The sequence below is a fragment of the Grampus griseus genome (genome assembly GCF_964374135.1).
Source record: "Grampus griseus genome assembly, chromosome: 4".
Taxonomy (NCBI): Eukaryota; Metazoa; Chordata; class Mammalia; order Artiodactyla; family Delphinidae; genus Grampus; species Grampus griseus.
Genome location: NC_138997.1, coordinates 7256762 through 7278514, shown reverse-complemented (window position 1 = coordinate 7278514; position 21753 = coordinate 7256762). Strand labels below are relative to the sequence as shown.

The 21753-nt window shown below is 42.3% G+C and overlaps 1 protein-coding gene across 2 annotated transcripts in view; it reads left to right on the top strand.

Annotated features, from left to right (window-relative positions):
• ABCG2 (ATP binding cassette subfamily G member 2 (JR blood group)) overlaps positions 1-21753 on the top strand; it is a 65426-nt gene that overhangs the window by 16748 nt on the left and 26925 nt on the right. For both annotated transcript variants that reach the window (XM_082652835.1, XM_082652836.1), the window contains exons 2-5: positions 10346-10567; positions 17896-17955; positions 20249-20363; positions 20958-21110. In XM_082652835.1, the coding sequence (XP_082508961.1) occupies positions 10365-10567; positions 17896-17955; positions 20249-20363; positions 20958-21110 (531 nt within the window). In that variant the 5' untranslated portion in view covers positions 10346-10364. The remainder of the gene's footprint in view (positions 1-10345; positions 10568-17895; positions 17956-20248; positions 20364-20957; positions 21111-21753) is intronic.

Here is a 21753-nt window from a genome sequence, read left to right as displayed (position 1 = left end):
GAATGTTCCCCCAGTTTTTGTTACCTGTACCTTTTTTCCATAAGTCACTAGTTCCCTGCAGATCCCTCACTGGCCTTACGGAGTATCTCCTCTGTGCTGGAAGGATGGGGATGTGTAGGACGAGTGAGAGGAGGACTGCAGGGACCTGCGGAGCTTCCAGAGTCAAGTCTTCCCTCCCTGCAGGGCGTATGTCACCCTTTGATGGTCTTTGCTTACTTTTGCAGCCTCTTTTTCTTAACTGCCCCGTCCCCAGAGCTGCACTCTAGTATAACGGACAGCATGCATTTCCCAGCACAATCTCTTTCAATTTAATGGTGTTACTTTCCTTTACTAGGACAACTTTCTTCTCTTTTCTCTTCTTCCCGTACAACTGGTTAGTCTCCTCTAGGAGGCCATGTGCTGCTTCATGAAGGATGGAACTGGTCGTAATCTGTCAAGTGAATTTGAGGCTGTAGGCAAAGGAATGGGGAAGGACATTGCTGGCCGGAAGAATGTTCTGCCTTGAAACGGGATAATTATTTTTTCTGTGAACTCCAGCTGTGTTGATATATTGAGTTCTTAGGTGGTGTTCGTTAAGATTTGTCCTTACCTTTCATAGATTCCAGGCAGAATCTTCTGTGGTGTGTCTTTTCGTTCTTTCTAATTTGTACATGTAGTTTACTAATGCTACCAGAACCTAACTTCTCTAAACAGGATGCTTAGTGACTTCCTGTTGTTAGAATATCTTTATGAAACCACTTTGCTTAATACCGGGATGTGGCATCTTGCGATTTAGTCTTTCATTCAGTGGGAATAATCGAGAACAGGGTATGAAGAGCTCCAGAGGATACAAAGATAATGGATGTTAGGTCCCTGCTCTTACAACAGCCTGTGTGGGCAAATTTTTAGCTTGCAAATGCAAATGTGGCTCTCTGAAGTGGCAGGTTTCCAGTAAAGTCTAAAGGAGATACTTTAAAATATCATTCTTTTACTTGTAATTTGGGAGATGGCTGAAGGCCAAAAGGTTCCTACACTATGAGCTGGGGCTAGAAGAACATTTTAGTGCTAGTTTGTTTGGTGAGCTGTGATCCACGTACTGGTCATACACTGTTAGAGAGATCTTTGTGACTCTTAGAGGAAAGCCCTGGAGGGTGGCTGGCAGGGTTATATTTTATTTAAATTAATTATTTTTCTTTCATTAGCCTACCTTTGGTGTTTGAAATTCTGAATAAAGCAGTATGAAATTCACCATGAGAATGTTATGAAATTTCTGTTATTGTTAGGGAACCGTGGATCGAAACCACCAGCCTTGGCCAAGCACAAGCAGGATAACTGCTTGCCAGAGTTGTCTCACAGCAGGGGGTCCTGATAAAGAATGAGGTGTTGCCTCCAAAAGCTAACTGGGAGAATCTGGGAGGGGCCAAAAGGAGGAGGGAGGAGACGATACGTCCTGCCAACCTCCCAGAAGCCTCCTCGCTGGAATCCATCTTGGCTGAGAGACGCGCACGCCCCCAGGGAGGACCCTGAGTCAGAGTGATGGGCCAGAGACAACCCAGAAACTACCCCCGTTCCCGTGAAGCCTGAGACCGTGAGCCACGTGGCAGAGCAGTTCTCCTGGGGTCCCTTACCCTGCCGCTCTCCACCTGGCACCCCTAATAAAGTCTTGGCAGCATGTGTGTCTCTTTGGACAATTCATTTCCGAGTGTTAGAGCAGAGCCCACTCTCGGGCCCTGGAAGGGGTCCCCCTTTCTGCAGAAACATGGTCAAAAATGTTTTGGTAAAATGTGTATTCTGTTTGGGGATCAGATTTAATTCCTTAGGGATTCACCTCATTTGTTTTCGCTTGAGGAAAGTGATGTAATTCAATTTAGCAGTTGCTCAGAAGACAGCTCTACAATAAGAAGCATTGCCTTTTTTCAGCCATTGTATACTTAATCATTTTATAGACTTGTTATTCTCAACCTGAAATATATAGCACTATCCTGTTTTTGAAATAAAAACAGTACAGTTTTGTGCTGTTTTAAAACTCAGGAATGAATTTATTTGATAACAGCATATAGCAAGTATAGGCATCTTTTTCTAGTCTTCTTTTCTTTGATGCAGGATGGATATGAGAGTGGGTGGGGTGACCTCAGTGTTCAGGTGTATGTATCTTTTATGGGGTTATAAAATTGGTGATTTATCAAGTAACCCAAGAATGAGGAAATACATTTTTAAGAAGTAAACAGTCTAGACCTGTGCTGTCCGGTATGGTAACTGTTAGCCACTTGTGGCTATTTAAATTTAAGTGAATAAGTTAAATAACATAAAACATTCACCAGCTACATTTCAAGTGCTGAGTAGCAGTAGCCACGTGTGTCCGGGGGACAGCACTATTTTATTTTCCCTGTGCATATTACTATAGAATGTGGAAAGAGGCATAGGTACTTTTCCATCTGACCTCCAATTATCTTGAACGCAAGAGAATCACTTCCTTGGGCCTTATTTATAGCATTTTTACACATCAAGAACCAGATTACCATCTATAAAATCAGTGATTTGTTGTGTAATTTGTGAGAATAAATGGAGTGGGTAATTTTTTTTTGGCTGCACTGCACGGCATGCGGGATCTTGGTTCCCCAACCAGGGATCACACCCGAGCCCCCTGCAGTGGAAGCACAGAGTCCTAACCAAGGACTGCCAGGGAATTCCAGGGAGTTGGTAATTTTTAACTTTGTCAAATTATGTACCTCTTGGCTGGTGCTTCCTAATTGCCACTATTGTAAACATATCCTTAGGACTCAGTCCTTGGAGTCCTTGGCGTTCCTCTCTTAGGTGCAGAGGAGGGGAGGAAAAACTTTTCCTCTACTCTTTTAGGTTCTGTTGTTGGGGACCTGCAAATTAAACCAACAAAAGACAGATTAAGGAGAGAGAAAGGCAGGTTACATTCAATCATGTGGAAAGGGAGTTCACAGAAAAATGTAACTCAAAGGAGTGGTTAGAATTTGAGCTTAAATGCCATCTTCATAGAAGGAGAGGGGGAGGAGGGCACTTATGGGAACACAAATGACTTTCAGGAAAGATAACTGGGCCTTTAGGAGAATCGATGGGAAATAGATAAGTTTTTGACAGGTCTGTTTAGGTGTGGTACAGATTTCTCTTTGTCTCAGGTGGTAAGAGTCAGTTTTCCCTGGTTGCTTCTGGGGAGAGGACTTATGACAATTTGCGTGAGGGCGTGCTCTGCTTCTAGGCAGATAAGGGATTTCAGGAACTCAAATGCCTTCAGCTCAAAATAACTTTTATGCCACAGTGGTGTTTCAACAGCCACTCCCCTTCTGATTCAGTTTCAGGGTCTTCATACCACTTGGTGTGTATCTCTAGGTCCTCTCCTGTCAGCATCCAACCGTCCACTGTATCTCTGCTTGAATGTCTCAAAAGCATATGTCCTAAACCGAGCTTCCTGATCTTGTCCTGAAATCAAAGTGAAGAAAATGTTTCCAGGAGAGAATATTCAGCTTTCAGTGTTGCTGGTGGTTTGACTAAGAATTGATCATTAATACATTCAAAATCACGTAATTAGCCATACTTTCAAAGGGTGAATTTTATGGTCGGTGAATTACATTTTAATCAGAAAAGTCATTGGATATGTCACTTTGGCAGTCACCTAATATTGTCAGCAGTGGTTTTGGTGTGAGGGTGAGGTGGGATGGAAGCCTGATTGGAGTGGTTTTAAGAGGGACTTAGGAGGGAGAGGGTAACGGATGGACAGGAGCTGTGGGAGTTTGTTGTTTTTTTTTTTTTAAAGAAAAAGAAAGTGACACCAAGGGGCTGTTAGAATTTGGGACTTATATACCGTCTTCATAGAAGGGGAGGGGGAGAAGGGAGAAGAATTACAGAATTTTATAATCAGGAGAGAAGGAAAAATTGATGCAGGGGAGAAAAAGTGAGGGGTGGTGGAAGATAACTGGGTAGGTGTCCTTGAGTAAGCAACAGGGAATGAAAAGCAGAGCATAAGTAGAAGGTTAACTTAGGTAGGAACTGTGGGAGTCCTAGGGGAGCTGTCCTCTGATAAGTAGAGGGAGTGGGCTGGAAAGATAGATGGATAAAAGATGGGAGAGTTAAGTGGGTGAGAAGACACCGTCTTGATTCACAGTGCCAGGGTGGGCAGCATGTATGGCTGAGCTAGTAGGGAGGCACCGTCCTTCCAGGAGAGAAGGCCAAGGGGCTGGTAAGCCAGGGACAACGGATCTTCTTATGGATTTTGACACTTACTGCACCTGACAAAATCCTAAACCTTACAGTTGTGTATGACAGTGTAAATCCCTTGATGCCTCTTGAAAAGCAGTTCACAGTTAATCAAATGTGGGTCTGTAGCATGTTTTAAAAATCAGAGAGCAACACATTATTGACTGCTGAAGACCCCCAAGAAGGCTTTGTGGTCTGTCATCCACGAGAGTCTTGTTTATGCTTCTCAGTTTTTAACCAAAGATCTGTCTCTCTCTCGGATGTCTCACAGGCATCTAAACCTTACTGCGTGGGAACAGAGCTCTGGAACTTTTGAGGTCCTCTCTGTCATTATCCAGGCCCATCCCTTTGTCCAAGCGTGTCTCACCTGGTTTTCTGCAGGAGCCTTCTGACTGGGCCTTGCTTCCACACTTGGCACACAGCAGCCAGAGTGGTGGGGTCTTTTTTGTTTGTCTGTTTTATAGATTTAATTAATTAATTTTTGGCTGCCTTGCGTCTTTGTCGCTGCGCGCAGGCTTTCTCTAGTTGCGGCGAGCGGGGGCTACTCTTCGTTGCGGTGCACAGGCTTCAGTAGTTGTGGCATGCGGGCTCAGTAGTTGTGGCTCGCGGGCTCTTAGAGCGCAGGCTCAGTAGCTGTGGCGCACGGGCTTAGTTGCTCCGCGGCATGTGGGATCTTCCCGGAGCGGGGCTCGAACTGTGTCCCCTGCGTTGGCAGGTGGATTCTTAACCACTGTGCCGCCAGGGAAGCCCTGAGACATTGTATTTTTTAAATTTTGTAATCATTACTGTAACTTTTTTGTTTCATCATGGAGTAATATATTGTTCCATATTGGTGTCAGAAATAAGTTTGTTTTTTGGTATAATGTGCTTCAGCTTAGTTATGCCTGCTAATCTCTTGAGTTGTGACACATGAAAAACTAAGACCCTGTTGTCTTCCTGAGGAAGATGATTAGAATCCTGGTGAGGAATCCAGCACCTCCTAGCAGTGTGAATCACACACTTAAGCCCAGCACAGTGAAGGCAAGCTCGGTATGCACACACTTCTAAAGTTGTGATTGTACTTATAAGCTTTAGCCCTGTATCTTGGATGGATGGATAGATGGACGGGCATGGATAATCTTTCTTGGGTACTTTAGTTCCAGTTGGTGCCTTTTATTAGCAGAAGATCCACAAAAATTTTGTATGAATGTCTATCTTGAGCCAGTGACCTATTTACATTCAAGTGGTACGTTATTTGATTCTCTTAATGAGCCTCGGGAGAGGGTTAGAAGGTGTCTTCGGTGGCTGAACATCAAATGGGGATGGAGGCCGGAGAAGCAATTGCTCGTATCAGACTGGCATAGTTTGGCTTTTGAAGGCCTGGGGGCTGGCTGAAGAAGTCCATAGAGTCAAGAGGTAAGGTCTCTAGATTACTTGGACCTTGAGTCTTCTCTTTCACTGCTTTAAGAGAGTAGGATTTTAGCTGATTATTACCATTCATTGTGTTCACAGATTAAAACCAAGCTCTTCTAATTTCCTGGGACCAGTGTCTAAGTGGTTTCCTACTTTTGCAGTTTCCAAGATTGAATAGTGTTTTAAGTGTGACAACAATAGAGCAGTTTGGGGGTACAGGAACCATTACAGATTATTTTGGTGTGGGGGCAGTTCTACTATGATATTCTCAGGCATGGTTTTCTTGTATGTATCCTGCTTTGGTGTTCCTAGAGCTTTTTCAGTCTGTGGCTTGATACCTCTTTTATGTAGTAAAAAAAGCCTACTTTTTCAGTCTGCAGTTTTTTTTGTTTTTGTTTTCTTTTCCACAGTGATACGTGGAATTTTCATACACTCTTCAATCTGTATGTTTTCTACATACCAGCCTACCAGTTCACTAATTCTTTCCTAATCTGTGTCTAAACTGCTAATAAACTCATCTATTGATTTTTAAAAAAAAATACAGATTCTGGTTCTTTGATGGTAGTCTATCTTTTCATTTATTTTCTTAGACGTATCCCTCAGTTATTTTAACGCAGATGTCTGATGACTCCAATCTGCAATATCTATGGGTCTATTTCTATTTTCTTCTTTTGGAACATTAGGTCTTATTTGCTGGCATGCTTGGTAATTTTTGATTGAAAATTTGGATGATAATAAGTTTCAGAGTGATTTAAGTTTCTTATAGCAAAGTATGAGTGGATCACTTTGGTTGAGTGGAAGTTGGTCTATTTCTGGGTTGCCCATATTTCCAGGTCATAGGCCTAGTGGGATCTCAAAAACTTCAGGTTTTCAACTGGTAGGCTCACAGCTCCAAACTTGGTCTCCCTAACACTGAGAGGCTACTTAAATATTTGTTCAGCTTTCTGGCCTCTAGCAGCTTCCATCTGCCTGGTTTTCCTGAGTTTCGCCCCACGTATGTGCACTTTGCCTCGAGGGGAAAAGGGCACAGAGTGCTGGCTGTGCCTTCAGCCTCCCTCCTTTCCAGGAACTTGGCAGCTCCAGTCCTGGCTGCCTTGCTTGCTCTCATTAAAGAGCGCTCTTCAAAGAGCTGCATCTTATATTGTGTCTACTTCTACAGTTGTTCTTAGGAGAATGATTGGTTTGGACCAGCGACTCTACCATAGCCAGAGAGAAGGTTCTTCATGGATTGTTTTGATTTTTAAAAATTAAAACTAGTTTTATGGAAGTTTCACATTTCAAACCTGTTTCACAAGCTGTTAAGTTCACTTTAAGGTCTTACTCTAAATCCTTTAAAGGGGCCTTTTTAAATTTGTTTACTGAAATATTTTCAACTTCATTTATACATTTAATCCTCACTTTTTGTTTTAAATTCTTTAACTGCTTAACTACTGGTTTGATTTTCTCCATTATTTTTGTACATAATTCGAAACCTTCCTAGAATTTAAGTGTGTTTGCTCATTAAGGGAATGATTTTGTCATTCCAAAGAAGTTTGGAGTTTATCTTCCTAGTTGATTGAAGGAGCATATAAAGTCTGGAGCTTTTTTTTTTTAATGCAATTAATTTTATTGTAAATGTACCGGTAAATGTTCTATTAGAATTTTGGTAGATATTTTCGTAAATGAAGAACCTCTGTCACATGAAGAATCTTTGCCATGTGCGTAATCATTCTTTCATTACATATTACAAATCTATTTTATTAAATATACGGATTAAAGTACGAGTACTAAATCTGACCTTTCCTGTACATTCTTCCCATTCAACAGCACGCTTCACTATAACAGATTACACCCAAGACCTCTCAAACAGTTCAGACATTCCTAACCTTACAGTCCAATACTGAACCTAATAAACTGAGCTTAACTTGCAAAAGCGAGAGGTGGTCTGCGGCCCATGCCTGGCGTCTTACCAAGTCGGCCAGCCTGCACAAGGAGTCCGAGAGCTCATCAAAGATGAGCACGGTCTGGGACCCCGGCGGCGCGGAGCACACGTGGCCCACCAGCTGCTCTGTTTTCCTCAAGGCCTTCTCCTGGGCGACACGGAATCCTTCTGGGGCGCTGAGCTTAGGAACTCCAAACAGGCCCTGAAACCCAAAGAACAGTTCCCACTGATAACTAAAAACATGACCTGGGGGTATTGAATACAAATACTTTCTTCATAAACAAAATCTTGGTTTTCGTTGATGTTTCATATCATCATGACACCTGTCATCACAGGTATCACTTTCACATTCCCCGCGACATTCCACATATATGACACTAAAAATGTTTTAGAATGTAATTTTTTTTCAATTTTTAATATTTTAGAAAAAAACAAAAATAGAATGATAAGCGTTCAAAATGCAGCTTGGTCACTACCATGAAACCTAACTCACAGAGTAGCAAGGATTAAATGATACACGTTTTAAAAAAAACATTTTAACAGTGCCTGGCACACAGAAAGCATTTAACAGATGTCAGCTGTAACCGCCATCACCTGTGTGACCCTGGTCGTGTTCTCTCCCCTCCTTGGCCTAATTTCTTCATCAGGCCTGAAGGGATGACAGTATGTGCTGTGTCTCACGGCACGGACACAAGAACGAGGTTAGTAAGTTCTCAGGACCCTGCCCGGCACTGAGTGAGGTCCAGGGCACAGTATCAAGCGCTCCACAGAGTATAAAATAGGGACGGTGAGTTGATTTCTGAGCACATATATATTTTAGGAAGATTCAGTAAACAGGCTAAACCAAGTCATAGACTGAAACTGGCAGCAAATTTTATACCTTCCCAAAGCATTTCAACACGTTGATAAAGATAAAAATCACTAATCTGATGGGAAGGAAGGACCGTCTTCTTGTACCGGTTCGACTGCACTTGTTTTGATGCCCAGGAAGGCAGACAGAAACCCCAAACACAGCACATCCCCGGCATGCCAGAAGTGTACCATGTACTTTACACAGGTCCTCTCATGTAAATCACACAATCCTAGAGCACAAACAACTGTCAATCTCCTTTTCACGGATAAGGTAACACTTTCAGAGGTTAAACGAACGTGTCTGTGGTCACTAGCGACCAGTGGGAAAGCCGCAACTTGAACTCGCTGCAAGCATCCCTAAAGCCCACACGTTCTCCACGCTCGTGGACTGCAGCTGGCGTTGGAAAGTCTTGCCTCTGCAGAAGGCCATCTCCGGGGACTGGGAACCCCACTCTTCACCGTTTTAACCAGCTGCCCAACGCAGCGCCTAACACAGGCGGGAACTCACGAATGAGGCAGATTACCAGGGCCAGACCCACTGTGTAGACAGCTTTGCATCAACAGGTGCTTCACGTGGCGATTGCGGGAAATACCAAGAGGTGAAGCGTTCTGGCCTGACAGGGCCCACTGTTTCCGGCGCTCACCCAACAGGTCCAGGCGGCGGCGCCCACCGGGCATCAGCTGGTGCTGACCCACCGGACCCGGAGCCCGGCCCCGAGGCCGCCTGAAGTCTGGAGCTTGCTTTATTTATTTATTTATTTATTTATTTACATCTTTATTGGAGTATAATTGCTTTACAATGGTGTATTAGCTTCTGCTTTATAACAAAGTGAATCAGCTATACATATACCTGTATCCCTATATTCCCTCTCTCTTGCGTCTCCCTCCCACCCTCCCTATCCCACCCCTCTAGGTGGTCACAAAGCACCGAGCTGATCTCCCTGTGCTATGCGGCTGCTTCCCACTAGCTATCTATTTTATGCTTGGTAGTGTATATATGTCCATGCCACTCTCTCACTTTGTGCCAGCTTCCCCTTCCCCCTCCCCGTGTCCTTAAGTCCATTCTCTAGTAGGTCCGCATCTTTATTCCCATCTTGCCCAAGTCTGGAGCTTTAAATTCAAATAAATCTCTCTTATCCCTGACTGCCTGGCCATCCCCCTTTTTGTAATAACTGTGTCATAGACTTAAACAAAAACGGGGTGATGGTGATCATGTGGTCTGTCCCTGATCTTGAGTCGTATCGTAATACACTTTTCAAGTCAGATCTAACTCCCGTTCATCTTTTTTCTGCTTCGTGAGTTTTGAGAAATGTTCATACTCTCCCTGTTTACTTATTAGATGTTTAATTGACACCTAATTGGAGTGTATGTATTCAGAGTTGTGTCTGCCTCCCTAATATAGGTTTCAAGGTTGTTCTTATTGCTGTGATGTGGCCTATTTATTGGAAATGGAGCTATTTATTGCATTGAGGTTTACAATGGACTTGTTTAAAATTTTTAAAAATATATTTCATTGAATCCTGTATATGCAAAATATTTTTACTTAAACATGTAATCAATATAAAAATGACCATTGAGGCATTTTACATTAAAATTTTTTTGGTGTCTATTTAAAATTTAAATTGAGATATAATTGATACATAATATTATATTAGTTTCAGGCATACAACATAATGACTTAAAATTTGTATATACTGTGAAATGATCACCACAGTAAGTCTACTGAATGTCCATCACACACCAAAGTCACAAATTTTTTCTTCTTATGATGAGAACTTTTAAGATCTCTCTTAGCAACTTTCAGATATACAGTACGGTATTATTAGCTAGAGTCACCATGCTGCAGATTATATCCTCGGGACTTAACTTATTTTATAACTGGAAGTTTGTACCAAAACCGAATTGTTTTAAGTGTACTCTTAACTACTGTTTACCGTCTCATTTACTGTCAACTTACTGTTGCTTTTCCCTCTCCAGAGAGGCAGAAACACTCCAGATGTCTTCCAGGAGTTACCAAGTTTCTGTCCCAATGTCCAAAAGAAACACCAATTGCATCCCGGACACAACCTCCAATGACCTGAAGACGTTTACTGGAGGAGCCGTGTTAAGTTTTCATAACATCTGCTATCGAGTAACAGTGAAGAGTGGCTTTCTACTTCGTCGGAAAACAGTTGAGAAAGAAATACTAAAGAATGTCAAGTATGTGCATGAACTTTTATTTAAATAGGTTCATTGACATGCAGTGAACCTGGCAGGTTTTGCTTATTGCAGATAAAGGTGTACAAGTCTATACAGATATACAGACACATGCTTTCATTTCATTTGGCTAAACTAGCAGTGAAACAGTTGGATCACGTGTTAGGTGTATGTAAATGTAAGACAACTATAGCTTAGCTTAAGTTATGCTGTTGAAGTCCAAAGTGATAAGAGAATTTAGGATCCAAATTAATATACTTATTCATATTTTAGAATCCAAGTCAACATAAAACTATGATTTTTATTCTCCTCCTCCAGTAACTAATTCATCACATGGTGGTGGAGCGAGCTGTAGAGTGGGGAGAGAAAAGGGCATTCAGATAGAATCTCCTGGGTCCCAGGTATCTCTCTTTCCTATATTATAGCCTTTAGGGTTTTCATGTTTTTCTGATTTCCAGAGAATTGAGCTGGATTCTACCTCTCTGTGGAGTAGGGAGTGAATCTAGGTTTGCTTAGGTAGCGTGGCCTATGTGTTTTGTTAATTTTTTTTGTTTAATTGGGGAAATAATTATTCCTAGACAAAGGAAGCAACTTTTTCGGCTTTCCAAGCCTGGAGGAGTGGTTTTATAAGAGCCCTTTGGCCAGGTATGGCTACAAACCTATATGGAATCAGCCATTTCTCATATCATCTAGATGCATTATATGGGACTGTGGTCTTTTCTGTTACTGGCAGCCAGCTGCTTCCAGAGGGCTGGGAGATGACAAATAGGGGAGAAAATTTTTGGATGTGGGTGGGGAAGAAACAATGGGGAGCTGAGACTGGGTTGCTGGAAGCCAGGTGCTGTGTAGAATGAGATAGTATTTTCTCCATGCAGTAACAGACTGTCATGCCTGCTTCCTTGATGCTTTCTTGCGTAAAGAAACCCTGAGTATGAGAATAAGGAGAGGAATGGTAGATGAAAAGCTTTTATCTTTTGCCACATGCCTAGACTGGAGTCAACTGACCTTTCTGAAAAGCTGACAGGTTTTTTGTGGAGCATACTAATCAAGTAAAATGCTGGTCACTTCAGATTTTGTGCTGATAAGTGGAAGGTAACAGACGATTTGAGTATGTGCACGTTGAATAAATTTAAAATATATGCTGCTCGAGGGTTCGTTTACCTTGCTTATGTTTTAAAGCTAGTAATTAGTAACTTGATACAGTAACAGTGTCGTCTGCTGAAGGCTTCGTAATGTTTTTATGGTTCAGTGGTGTGTGTTTCAGCAACAGATGAGTTCACCCTTACATGCATTCCTAGGTTCATAAAAACTCAGTCAAATCTTGTAATCCTTTCAAATTTTACAGTTAAAAGGATACCAGGGGTCGTTTTTCTTGCTTACTCACATTTCTTATTTAGGCAGTAATGTTTCTTATCTTTTCCCCCATCTGCGGGCTTCAACTAAGTAGAGTTTCTGGGATGGAGAAAAGGGTGCTCTCATTTATCTTTTATTTTTAATTAATTAATTAATTAATTAATTAATTAATTTTTGGCTGTGTTGGGTCTTCATTGCTGCGTGGGGGCTACTCTTTGTTATGGTGTGCGGGCTGCTCACCGCAGTGGCTTCTCTTGTTGTGGAGCATGGGCTCTAGGCACACGGGCTTCAGTAGTTGTGGCTCACGGGCTCTAGAGAACAGGCTCAGTAGTTGTGACGCATGGGCTCTAGAGTGCAGGCTCAATAGTTATGGCTCACGGGCTTAGTTGCTCCGCAGCATGTGGGAATCTTCCCAGACCAGGACTCGAACCCGTGTCCCTTGCATTGGCAGGCGGATTCTTAACCACTGCGCCACCAGGGAAGCCCTGTCTTCTTTTTGATTCATGTTTGATAACGCCATCAGCATTCAAAATAATAACTGTGGGGTTTCCCTGGTGGTCCAGTGGTCAAGACTCTGTGCTTCCACCGCAGGGGTTTCGGGTTCGGTCCCTGGTCGGGGAATTAAGATCCTGCGTGATGAGCAGTGTGGCCAAAAACAAACAAATGCTCATAAATTGTTAATTATTTTTAAAAAATAGTAACTGTATTCCAGAAAAGCTGATGAGAATCTTGCTTTTTGTTTTTCCTTTGGACATTTTATAATCTCATTTGTAGAATGAATGTAGCATCTCATTTCCCTCTATGGGGGAAGAAGCTAGAACAAAATCTGACTATGAGAATTCATAAGGGCGAGGTTTTGCTCCCTTTTAAAAACTTCCTGTTATGCTTCGTTTGTCTCCATACCCAGCAGTTGAACTTTTTCTCACCAAAGCTGAAGATTTATAGAAAAAATGATCCATTCCAGTAGATGTGTGGATATCTTGACCTCTTCAGGGAAACTCATTATACTCTTTGGGGATTTTTTTAAGTAATAATTTATCGTGAGATAATTTCAGATGTAAGCCTCGCAGGAACCTAACCCATTCACCTGTCAACATTTCACTGCATTTGTTCATCACTCTGTTGCTTTATATACCCATTGTCGTCAACGTTTTTCTGAACCAGGTGAGAGCCAGCTGTCCGTACGGTGCTCCAGTATTCCTGACTCCTCCAGTGCCTATTGTCTAGAAATAGGGACCCTCTCTTACATAGCCACTCAGTCATTGTCTGGGAGCAGCTCAGGGGAAGTGTAGCTTCGTGATGAGTGCGGTGGTGGGTCCTGTGAGCCCTTGGTCGGCCATGCTCTGCACAGAGCTGGCTGATCGTCACATGGTGTCTCTGCAGTCTCATCCAAGCTGGCTTATTTCTGTCCCACCCCCTAATCTCGGTCACCTGGTCATGTTGGTGTCTACCAGGCTTCTTTGCCATAATGGCACCATTTTCCCCTTTGTAAGTGATAAACATTGAGAGGAGAGATACTATGACATTATTCCGAAATCCCATTTCTCATTAAACTTCAACTGACCAGCTTGAGCTGCCATTGATGAGCCCTGCCTGAATCAGCAGGAACAATCTGATCTGGTAGTTAGTTGTTCACTATTTACCAGAAGGTGATTTTCTGTTTTCATCCATCTCTTCTATATGTATTAGTTTGCATGCTAATAAAAGGAAAAACTTTATTCATCATCTCTGTGTTCATTTATTTATATCAGTATAGACCCATGGATTTGTATTTTATTCAATAGCCTTCAACAGTAGTGGATTACTGTCATTATTTATCTTTTTTTCTTAAACTTATTTTATTTTATTTATTTATTTTTGGCTGCGTTGGGTCTTCATTACCGCACACAGGCTTTCTCTAGTTGTGGCGAGCGGGGGCTACTCTTCGTTGCGGTGCATGGGATTCTCATTGTGGTGGCTTCTCTTGTTGCGGAGCACGGGCTCTAGGCACGCGGGCTTCAGTAGTTGTGGCTCGTGGGCTCTAGAGCGCAGGCTCAGGAGTTGTGGCGCACAGGCTTAGTTGCTCCGCGGCATGTGGGATCTTCCCGGACCAGGGCTCGAACCCGTGTCCCGTGCATTGACAGGAGGATTCTTAACCACTGCGCCACCAGGGAAGTCCTGTCATTATTCATCTTGATCTTTCTCTTGTTCCTGACTTGGTCAGTGGGAGACTTTCAAGGTAGGTTCTGTATTTTGTTTTGTGTTTTAACTGATTCTTTTGACACATACTCTCATTCTTTGAATATTTTGTCGGCACAGCAAGAATTTTCGGACTCACTGTGTACTCACCCTGCGTCAGACCTGGGATCAGCTGATGTTCCTTTGTGTGGAGGATGGTATTTACAAACCAAGATCTGGGTGTTGGGAATGTTTGTTGCTATTAGGATCTTATAGCTTCTAGGCTTTCTCGGTGGACAGACCTAGGTAGGTACTGACTATATGTATGTTTCAATATACGCACATGTGTGCTTATACACATATCTAAAACTTTCTGTATCTGTGTATGTAGATGAAAACCCATGACTTCTCATTAATACGTCCTCCAATTTATATCTAACACTCCAAGGTTCTTTCCACATTTCCATGTTTGTAAAACATCTTCTCAAAAAGTAAAGAACCTGGTTCTCGTTGTCTTTAATGTACTCATTGGTTTCCTCAATCAGTCTTCTTATTCCTCAGTATACGCAGTCTCCTGCCCTTCCAACTGTTTCCTCTCCTCCTCCTACCTCCCTTTGCAGCCTGTGTTCTTGGGTGCTGGCATTGCTGCACCTCTACCCACTTTCATCACCTTCGCACTAAGAAGGGAAGCGGAAGTCTGATAGAAATGATGGACGTATTTGAACGTAAAATAACGAGTAGGGAATGTCACTAAGTTTTCTTTCTAGTCAGACTGTACCTATTTTCCATACACTTTTCCTACTTCTTAACATTTGTTTTTACTGAAAACATTTCTTTTGGTTTTCCTATAAGTAATTGTCATTTATGGAAATGTTGAGACTCACTTATTCAACAATTGTCCAGTGCCTATGGGGTGCTTGACCTTGTGCAAGATGCTAGTGACACAGATATGGCCTCTGTCCTGAGAAACCGTCTAGTCTAATGGGGGATTCAGACAACTAGAGTACCTCGCTGTGTCATTCTACTGTGATAGAAGGGTTAGGAGACACAGTGGACATCCCTAACCCTAAATCAGAGATTCAGGGGTGTGGGGAGAGAGAAGGTGAAGATTGTGTGCACGAGTGTGTGTGTGTGTGTAGGGGACAGTAGGGTAGGATAGGGAGAGGCCATGCTCCAAGCATTGGGAATGGCATTGACTGCTCCTTTATAAACCGAGACCAAAGGATGAATTATTATCCACTAAAAAAGTAATACTTGTGATGTGACTCCTTTAGCTAGATTTCACTTCGTGTGTCCAGTATTCAGGGGTCTTCCCTTGTAGACCACTGTGCTACGTACTTTTGGGCGGAGGCTTAACACAAGATGACATAACTCTTGTTGGCAGGGTTTTACAGTCTAGCGAGGGGGACTTTGCTGCGTATAAATGCTATAAAGCAGTGTATAAGGGTGGGAAATCGGTTTTGAGGGATGATAGTAGGATGGGGGGTAGGGTGGGGAGACAAGGGAATTGTAGACCATCGACTGCTTTTTCTGTGAAGGGCCTGGCCTGATGGTAGATATCTTCAGCTTTATGGGCCATCCATCTGTGTTACAACTACTCATCCCTGTCGTTGTAGCATGAAAGCAGCCACAGACAATAACGCAAATGAAGGAGTATAGCTCTGTTCCAGTAACACTTTGTTTATGAAAACAGAAGACAGGTGACCAGCTGTCGTTTGCTGATCCCTGGTCTTGAATGTAAATTCCACAAGGGCTAGGACTTCGTTTTAGTCTCAGCTCAGTCTCATGTCCTAGAAGAGTAATCTTGTTATACATAGTAGACATGAGATAACTGTGTTTAATGAATGAAGGGAGAATTAGCTGCTGCTCCAAACTGGAACTGTTGCAGCTGTAATTCTACACTGCTGTCATTTTCTGTCATGCTAGGGCTTAGTGCCAAAGTAAACCCAACTGAGGGACCTGTAAAATTCTTTGTCTTAGAACGTTTACATTCAGTTTGGGATTAGTTATTTCGGATTGCTTGGTCTCGATTTGAGGAGATATTTCTAAAACCTGGAAAGGTTTTCTGACAGCAGAGTTTTAGTGAATAACAAGCTTGTATCTCGTGATTTTAGAAGCTGTTACTAGATAGCTACTGATAAAGAAAGTGCATCAAGAGCTATTGATAGATGCATCTTGAAAGTTCACCCAGCCATTAGCATGTCTTTTTTACATCTGTGGGGAAAGTCACTGAAAGAATAAGAGATTTTTCTGTTTTACACCTTGTTCCTGGTTTACCTAATTCATTTATTTTTGTTCAGTGTTTCAGCTAATGAGCAACGCGAAAGGTACATGTCACCCTAGCACCAGCCATTTCACAGTTGTGATGATGCAAACACAATAGTCAGTAAGTGCTGAGGTCCTCCTGGATGGAAGCACCGGGGGTACTTTGTAAAGTTCATCACTTACAACAATTGTGTAATCATAGAATTGGCGTCTGTGAAAATCACGATCTGGGAATGGAATAGCCTTTGGCTTTGGACCATCCACTTGGAATAGATACCATTTTCTCTGTGGAATAAATTTTGATTTACCTACCAGTTCCAAAGAGAGATTGGATTTAGTCACCAGGGTTTTGAAAGGGCTTTTCAGGCCTCTATTTCATCACGCCTACATAACTGCGGAGGCCTTGCCCTTAATTTTCCTTTCTCCAGTCCATCCTCCTTAGTCATTCTACTGGCTACCGTTAGGATAAGTATTTGCTTTCTTCTTGAGACTCAACACAGTCAAAACTGCCTTAATTTTTTCTACCTTCTGCTTTCTTATTTTATTTTACTTTATTTTTGCGGTATGCAGGCCCCTCACTGCTGTGGCCTCTCCCGTTGCGGAGCACAGGCTCCGGACACGCAGGCTCAGCGGCCATGGCTCACGGGACCAGCCGCTCCGCGGCATGTGGGATCTTCCCGGACCGGGGCACGAACCCGTGTCCCCTGCATCGGCAGGCGGACTCTCAACCGCTGCGCCACCAGGGAAGCCCAGCCCTTCTGCTTTCTATCTGAATTTTCACCACCCTCAAACATCTGCTTAGTCTGTTTGGAAGCGTGCTGTGTGTACACCATGTCTATATATCCTTAAAGGTTGTCTCCTTTAGAAAGTGGCATCTACCACTTCTAAACGGAGAATTTTCCAGTCCACTTATCTCATACTTTACAAGGAAGAAGACGATATATCTTGAGAGTGTATGTTTTACTTTTCTAATTTGATTAAGAATTTTGTGAGGGGTAAGACTTGGTGATATTTTCTTTTTAACCCCCTGAGGTGCTTTATTCCAGCCATTGAATTTCTATTTCAGATATACTGTTTCTTTGTCTGACTAGATTTGTACAGTGAGAACACTTCTACTGGTGATTCTAGAAGTCCATTGGCTTACTAACTGTGTAGACCGAGGTAGCAAGTCAGGTGACATGACGATACTAGTCAGCTGGTGTCACTCAGAACTTGTTAATGCACTTTACGCCGTGAAAGAGGAGTAAGTGTAGCAGAGATGCTTCACCAGAGTCAGTTACATCAGGGAACCAGTGTGGAGAATAAGGGAGGGGAATTCAGAGGGACCCAAGTCATTTTTCTTATAAGTCCTGACTTGTGGTTAACGTTCTTTGTGTGCAAGATTTTTGTTAATGGACGTTTCGGTTTCTTTTTCCTTTAACGGTTGATTTGTGGGTTTTTTTTTCCCCCTGTCTATAATTTTATCAGCCTTCATTGAGTGTATTAAATGCAAACCCTAAATTAATAGAACTGGTTGTAAAGTGGTCCAATAACTTGATATCTTTCTGTATTGACAGTGGGATCATGAAACCTGGTCTCAATGCCATTCTGGGACCCACAGGTGGAGGCAAATCTTCGTGAGTATAACAGTATAAGTAAGATTTTTCTTTGTAGTTTTAGTGTGTGGTTTTTAATAAATTGAATTATGGTTGCCATAAATATTATGTCAGTTTCAGGTGTACTACATAGTGGTTTTTTTACATCTTTATTGGAGTATAATTGCTTTACAATGGTGTGTTAGTTTCTGCTTTATAACAAAGTGAATCAGTTATACATATACACATATCCCCATATCTCTTCCCCCTTGCATCTCCCTCCCTCCCACCCTCCCTATCCCACCCCTCTAGGTGGTCACAAAGCACCGAGCTGATCTCCCTGTGCTATGCGGCTGCTTCCCACTAGCTATCTACTTTACGTTTGGTAGTGTATATATGTCCATACCACTCTCTCACTTCATCCCAGCTTACCCTTTCCCCTCCCCATATCCTCAAGTCCATTCTCTAGTAGGTCTGTGTCTTTATTCCTGTCTTACCCCTAGGTTCTTCACGACATTTTTTTTTTAAATTCCATATATATCTGTTAGCATCCAGTATTAGTCTTTCTCTTTCTGACTTACTTCACTCTGTATGACAGACTCTAGGTCCATCCACCTCACTACAAATAACTCAATTTCGTTTCTTTTTATGGCTGAGTAATATTCCATTGTATATATGTGCCACATCTTCTTTATCCATTCATCTGATAATGGACACTTAGGTTGTTTCCATCTCCTGGCTATTGTAAATAGAGCTGCAATGAACATTGTGGTACATGACTCTTTTTGAATTATGGTTTTCTCAGGGTATATGCCCAGTAGTGGGATTGCTGGGTCATATGGTAGTTCTATCTGTAGTTTTTTAAGGAACCTCCATACTGTTCTCCACAGTGGCTGTACCAGTTCACATTCCCACCAGCAGTGCAAGAGTGTTCCCTTTTCTCCACACCCTCTCCAGCATTTATTGTTTCTAGATTTTTTGATGATGGCCATTCTGACTGGTGTGAGATGATATCTCATTGTAGTTTTGATTTGCATTTCTCTAATGATTAGTGATGTTGAGCATTCTTTCATGTGTTTGTTGGCAATCTGTATATCTTCTTTGGAGAAATGTCTATTTACGTCTTCTGCCCATTTTTGGATTGGGTTGTTTGTTTTTTTGGTATTGATCTGCATGAGCTGCTTGTAAATTTTGGAGATTAATCCTTTTCGACATTTGACGTTTGCATTCCTTATGAATGATCACCATGATAAGTCTAGACATCTGTCCCCATATAAAGTTATTACAATATTATTGGCCCTGTTCCTTATGCTGTATGTTACATCCCCATGGCTTATTTATTTTATAACTGGAGATTTGTACCTCTTAAATCTCCTTCACCTATTCTTTTCTTTTTTAATTTTATTTATTTATTTTTGGCTACGTTGGGTCTCCGTTGCTGTGCTCGGGCTTTCTCTAGTTGCATCGAGCCGGGGCTACTCTTCATGGCGGTGTGCGGGCTTCTCATTGCAGTAGCTTCTTTTGTTGCAGAGCACGGGCTCTAGGCGCGCGGGCTTCAGTAGTTGTGGCTCGCGGGCTCAGTAGTTGTGGCTCGCGGGCTCTAGAGCGCAGGCTCAGTAGCTGTGGCACACAGGCTTAGTTGCTCCACGGCATGTGGGATCTTCCCGGACCAGGGCTCAAACCCTTGTCCCCTGCATTGGCAGGCGGATTCTTAACCACTGCACCACCAGGGAAGGCCCCCACCTCCAGTTTTAGTGTGCTTTTAAAGATCACTCTTATGTGAGCAGGTATTTCTTGAACATTTTCTGCATGTCTTGTCTGGTTCTAGTTGCTGTGGATAATGTGCAGTTGTGCTAGTTTGAGGTTCTGTCCTAAGGGCCAGGAAGGTCTTACTAGGTCAGCTTTACTAAGAGGACATGATAAGGTGATTGGCATATAGCTGTCAGCTATGAGTTGAGCTATGGAGAGGAAAAGGAAGGGGATACAATTGAAAGTCGGGACATGGAGCCAAAGACATCAGTGAAGGCTTGTGTCTTAGACAAAGGAGCATGTTACCTGCCTTGGCACGCCAGAGGTCAGACAGCCTGGAGGGCAGTTTGGGTAGTCTGTGCTGGATCAGCCAGCAGTGCTTTGCTTTCATGGTTTTGGGCTTTATTGTAGCATATAGTAAAAAAGAAGGAAGGTGAGATTCAAAATATAGCTATATGTTTAGTTGAACCATATAACTTCTTGGTCAGTTAATTTTCGAACTTGAGCAAAATTTGGATTCAGATTAGCTGAGAGGTAAAGCCTGAGTTGGAGGGAATAAATAACGATAACATATGTCTTTTTATAGGTTGTTAGATGTCTTAGCTGCAAGGAAGGATCCACATGGGTTATCTGGAGATGTTTTGATCAACGGAGCACCTCGACCTGCCAATTTTAAATGTAACTCAGGTTACGTGGTACAAGTAAGTATTTGTGGATTTGCATTTTAGATTTCTTCTGTTTCTGTATTGGCAAGTGCCTTGGCTAATGGTTGAGTGTGCTTCCAGTTGACTACGGGACATACTCGTAGAAACAACTTCTCTTCACACCAGCTTTTCATGATCTCCTGTAAAATTCAGGACAGTGTTAAATGAAAAGTCAGGGAGAATCTGGAATATGATCCTTGTGAGGGCAATGATATCAATTCTTGTTATCATATCATTTCTAAAAAACATTACTGTTCTACTTTTTTCCTTTACCTTCACCTCTCTCCTTCACCTAGCTTAGAACAGTGTTTTGGCAAATCCTGGTATCAAGCAGTGTAGAAATGTTTGCTAGTAATGATCACAATTACCTGTGTTCTCTTTGGGTGTACAGGTAGGGAATGAAAATGATTTCATCAGGCTTTGCAGCTGTTAGGTGGAGTTAGTTGTAACTTGTATAATTGCAAGTATAATTCATTATTAGCTAGAACTTTCCTTGGGTATGTTATTTTTGTGGGTAAGTTACATATACCAAAGAGTGAGGGTATTAGAAAAGACCTGCTATGTCTTGTTAAAACGCCATTTTGCTTTAAGGATGATGTCGTGATGGGAACTCTGACAGTGAGAGAAAATTTACAGTTCTCAGCAGCTCTTCGGCTTCCAACAACTATGACAAATCATGAAAAAAATGAACGGATTAACATGGTCATTCAAGAGTTAGGTCTGGATAAAGTGGCAGATTCCAAGGTAATGTGGAAAATGTGTCATAGCCCGCAAATCGGACTCACCTGTGTGGATAGTATAACTTGTTCAGAAGTTTTCTATAATATGTATAGTAAAGAGTGGCTGCTTTCTGTAACCATGAGAAAAGTGACTACTTACTTAATATGAAGATGGAAGTTAACCAGGTTAAAAAACCTAAAAATGATTGAATCCTGGAAATGAAGTGTGGCAGTGTGGTCCAGTATGTGGAAGTGTTCTTTGCAAAGAACACATGGCCCTTTCTGTGTGATTACAGCCCTCGGTCTTCTCCCACCCTGATTGTTTGTCACGTCTCATTCCATGTCTTCACGCTAACTTTCCTTCTTCCTATTTTCTTTTCCCCTTTTAGCTGTCCTTCTTCTGTTCCTCAAGGGGACTTTGTTCCATTGCCTTTGAGAGGTACATTTCTGGAATTGGTACATGATGAAAATCCAAGGGTTCCTGCTCTGTATGTTTCACTTTGCTGCAGTTTGGCTTCCAGGGTTATATCCAGTCAAATTAGGGTTTATTTCTAATTTGTGTGGCATCCAAGTTGTTTTTCTAGAGCCTTTCTTTTGGCACTTTTGGCTTCCCTTCCTCCCTCCCTCCCTCACTGTCCCTCCCCCTTTCTTCTGCCAGTATTTACTTA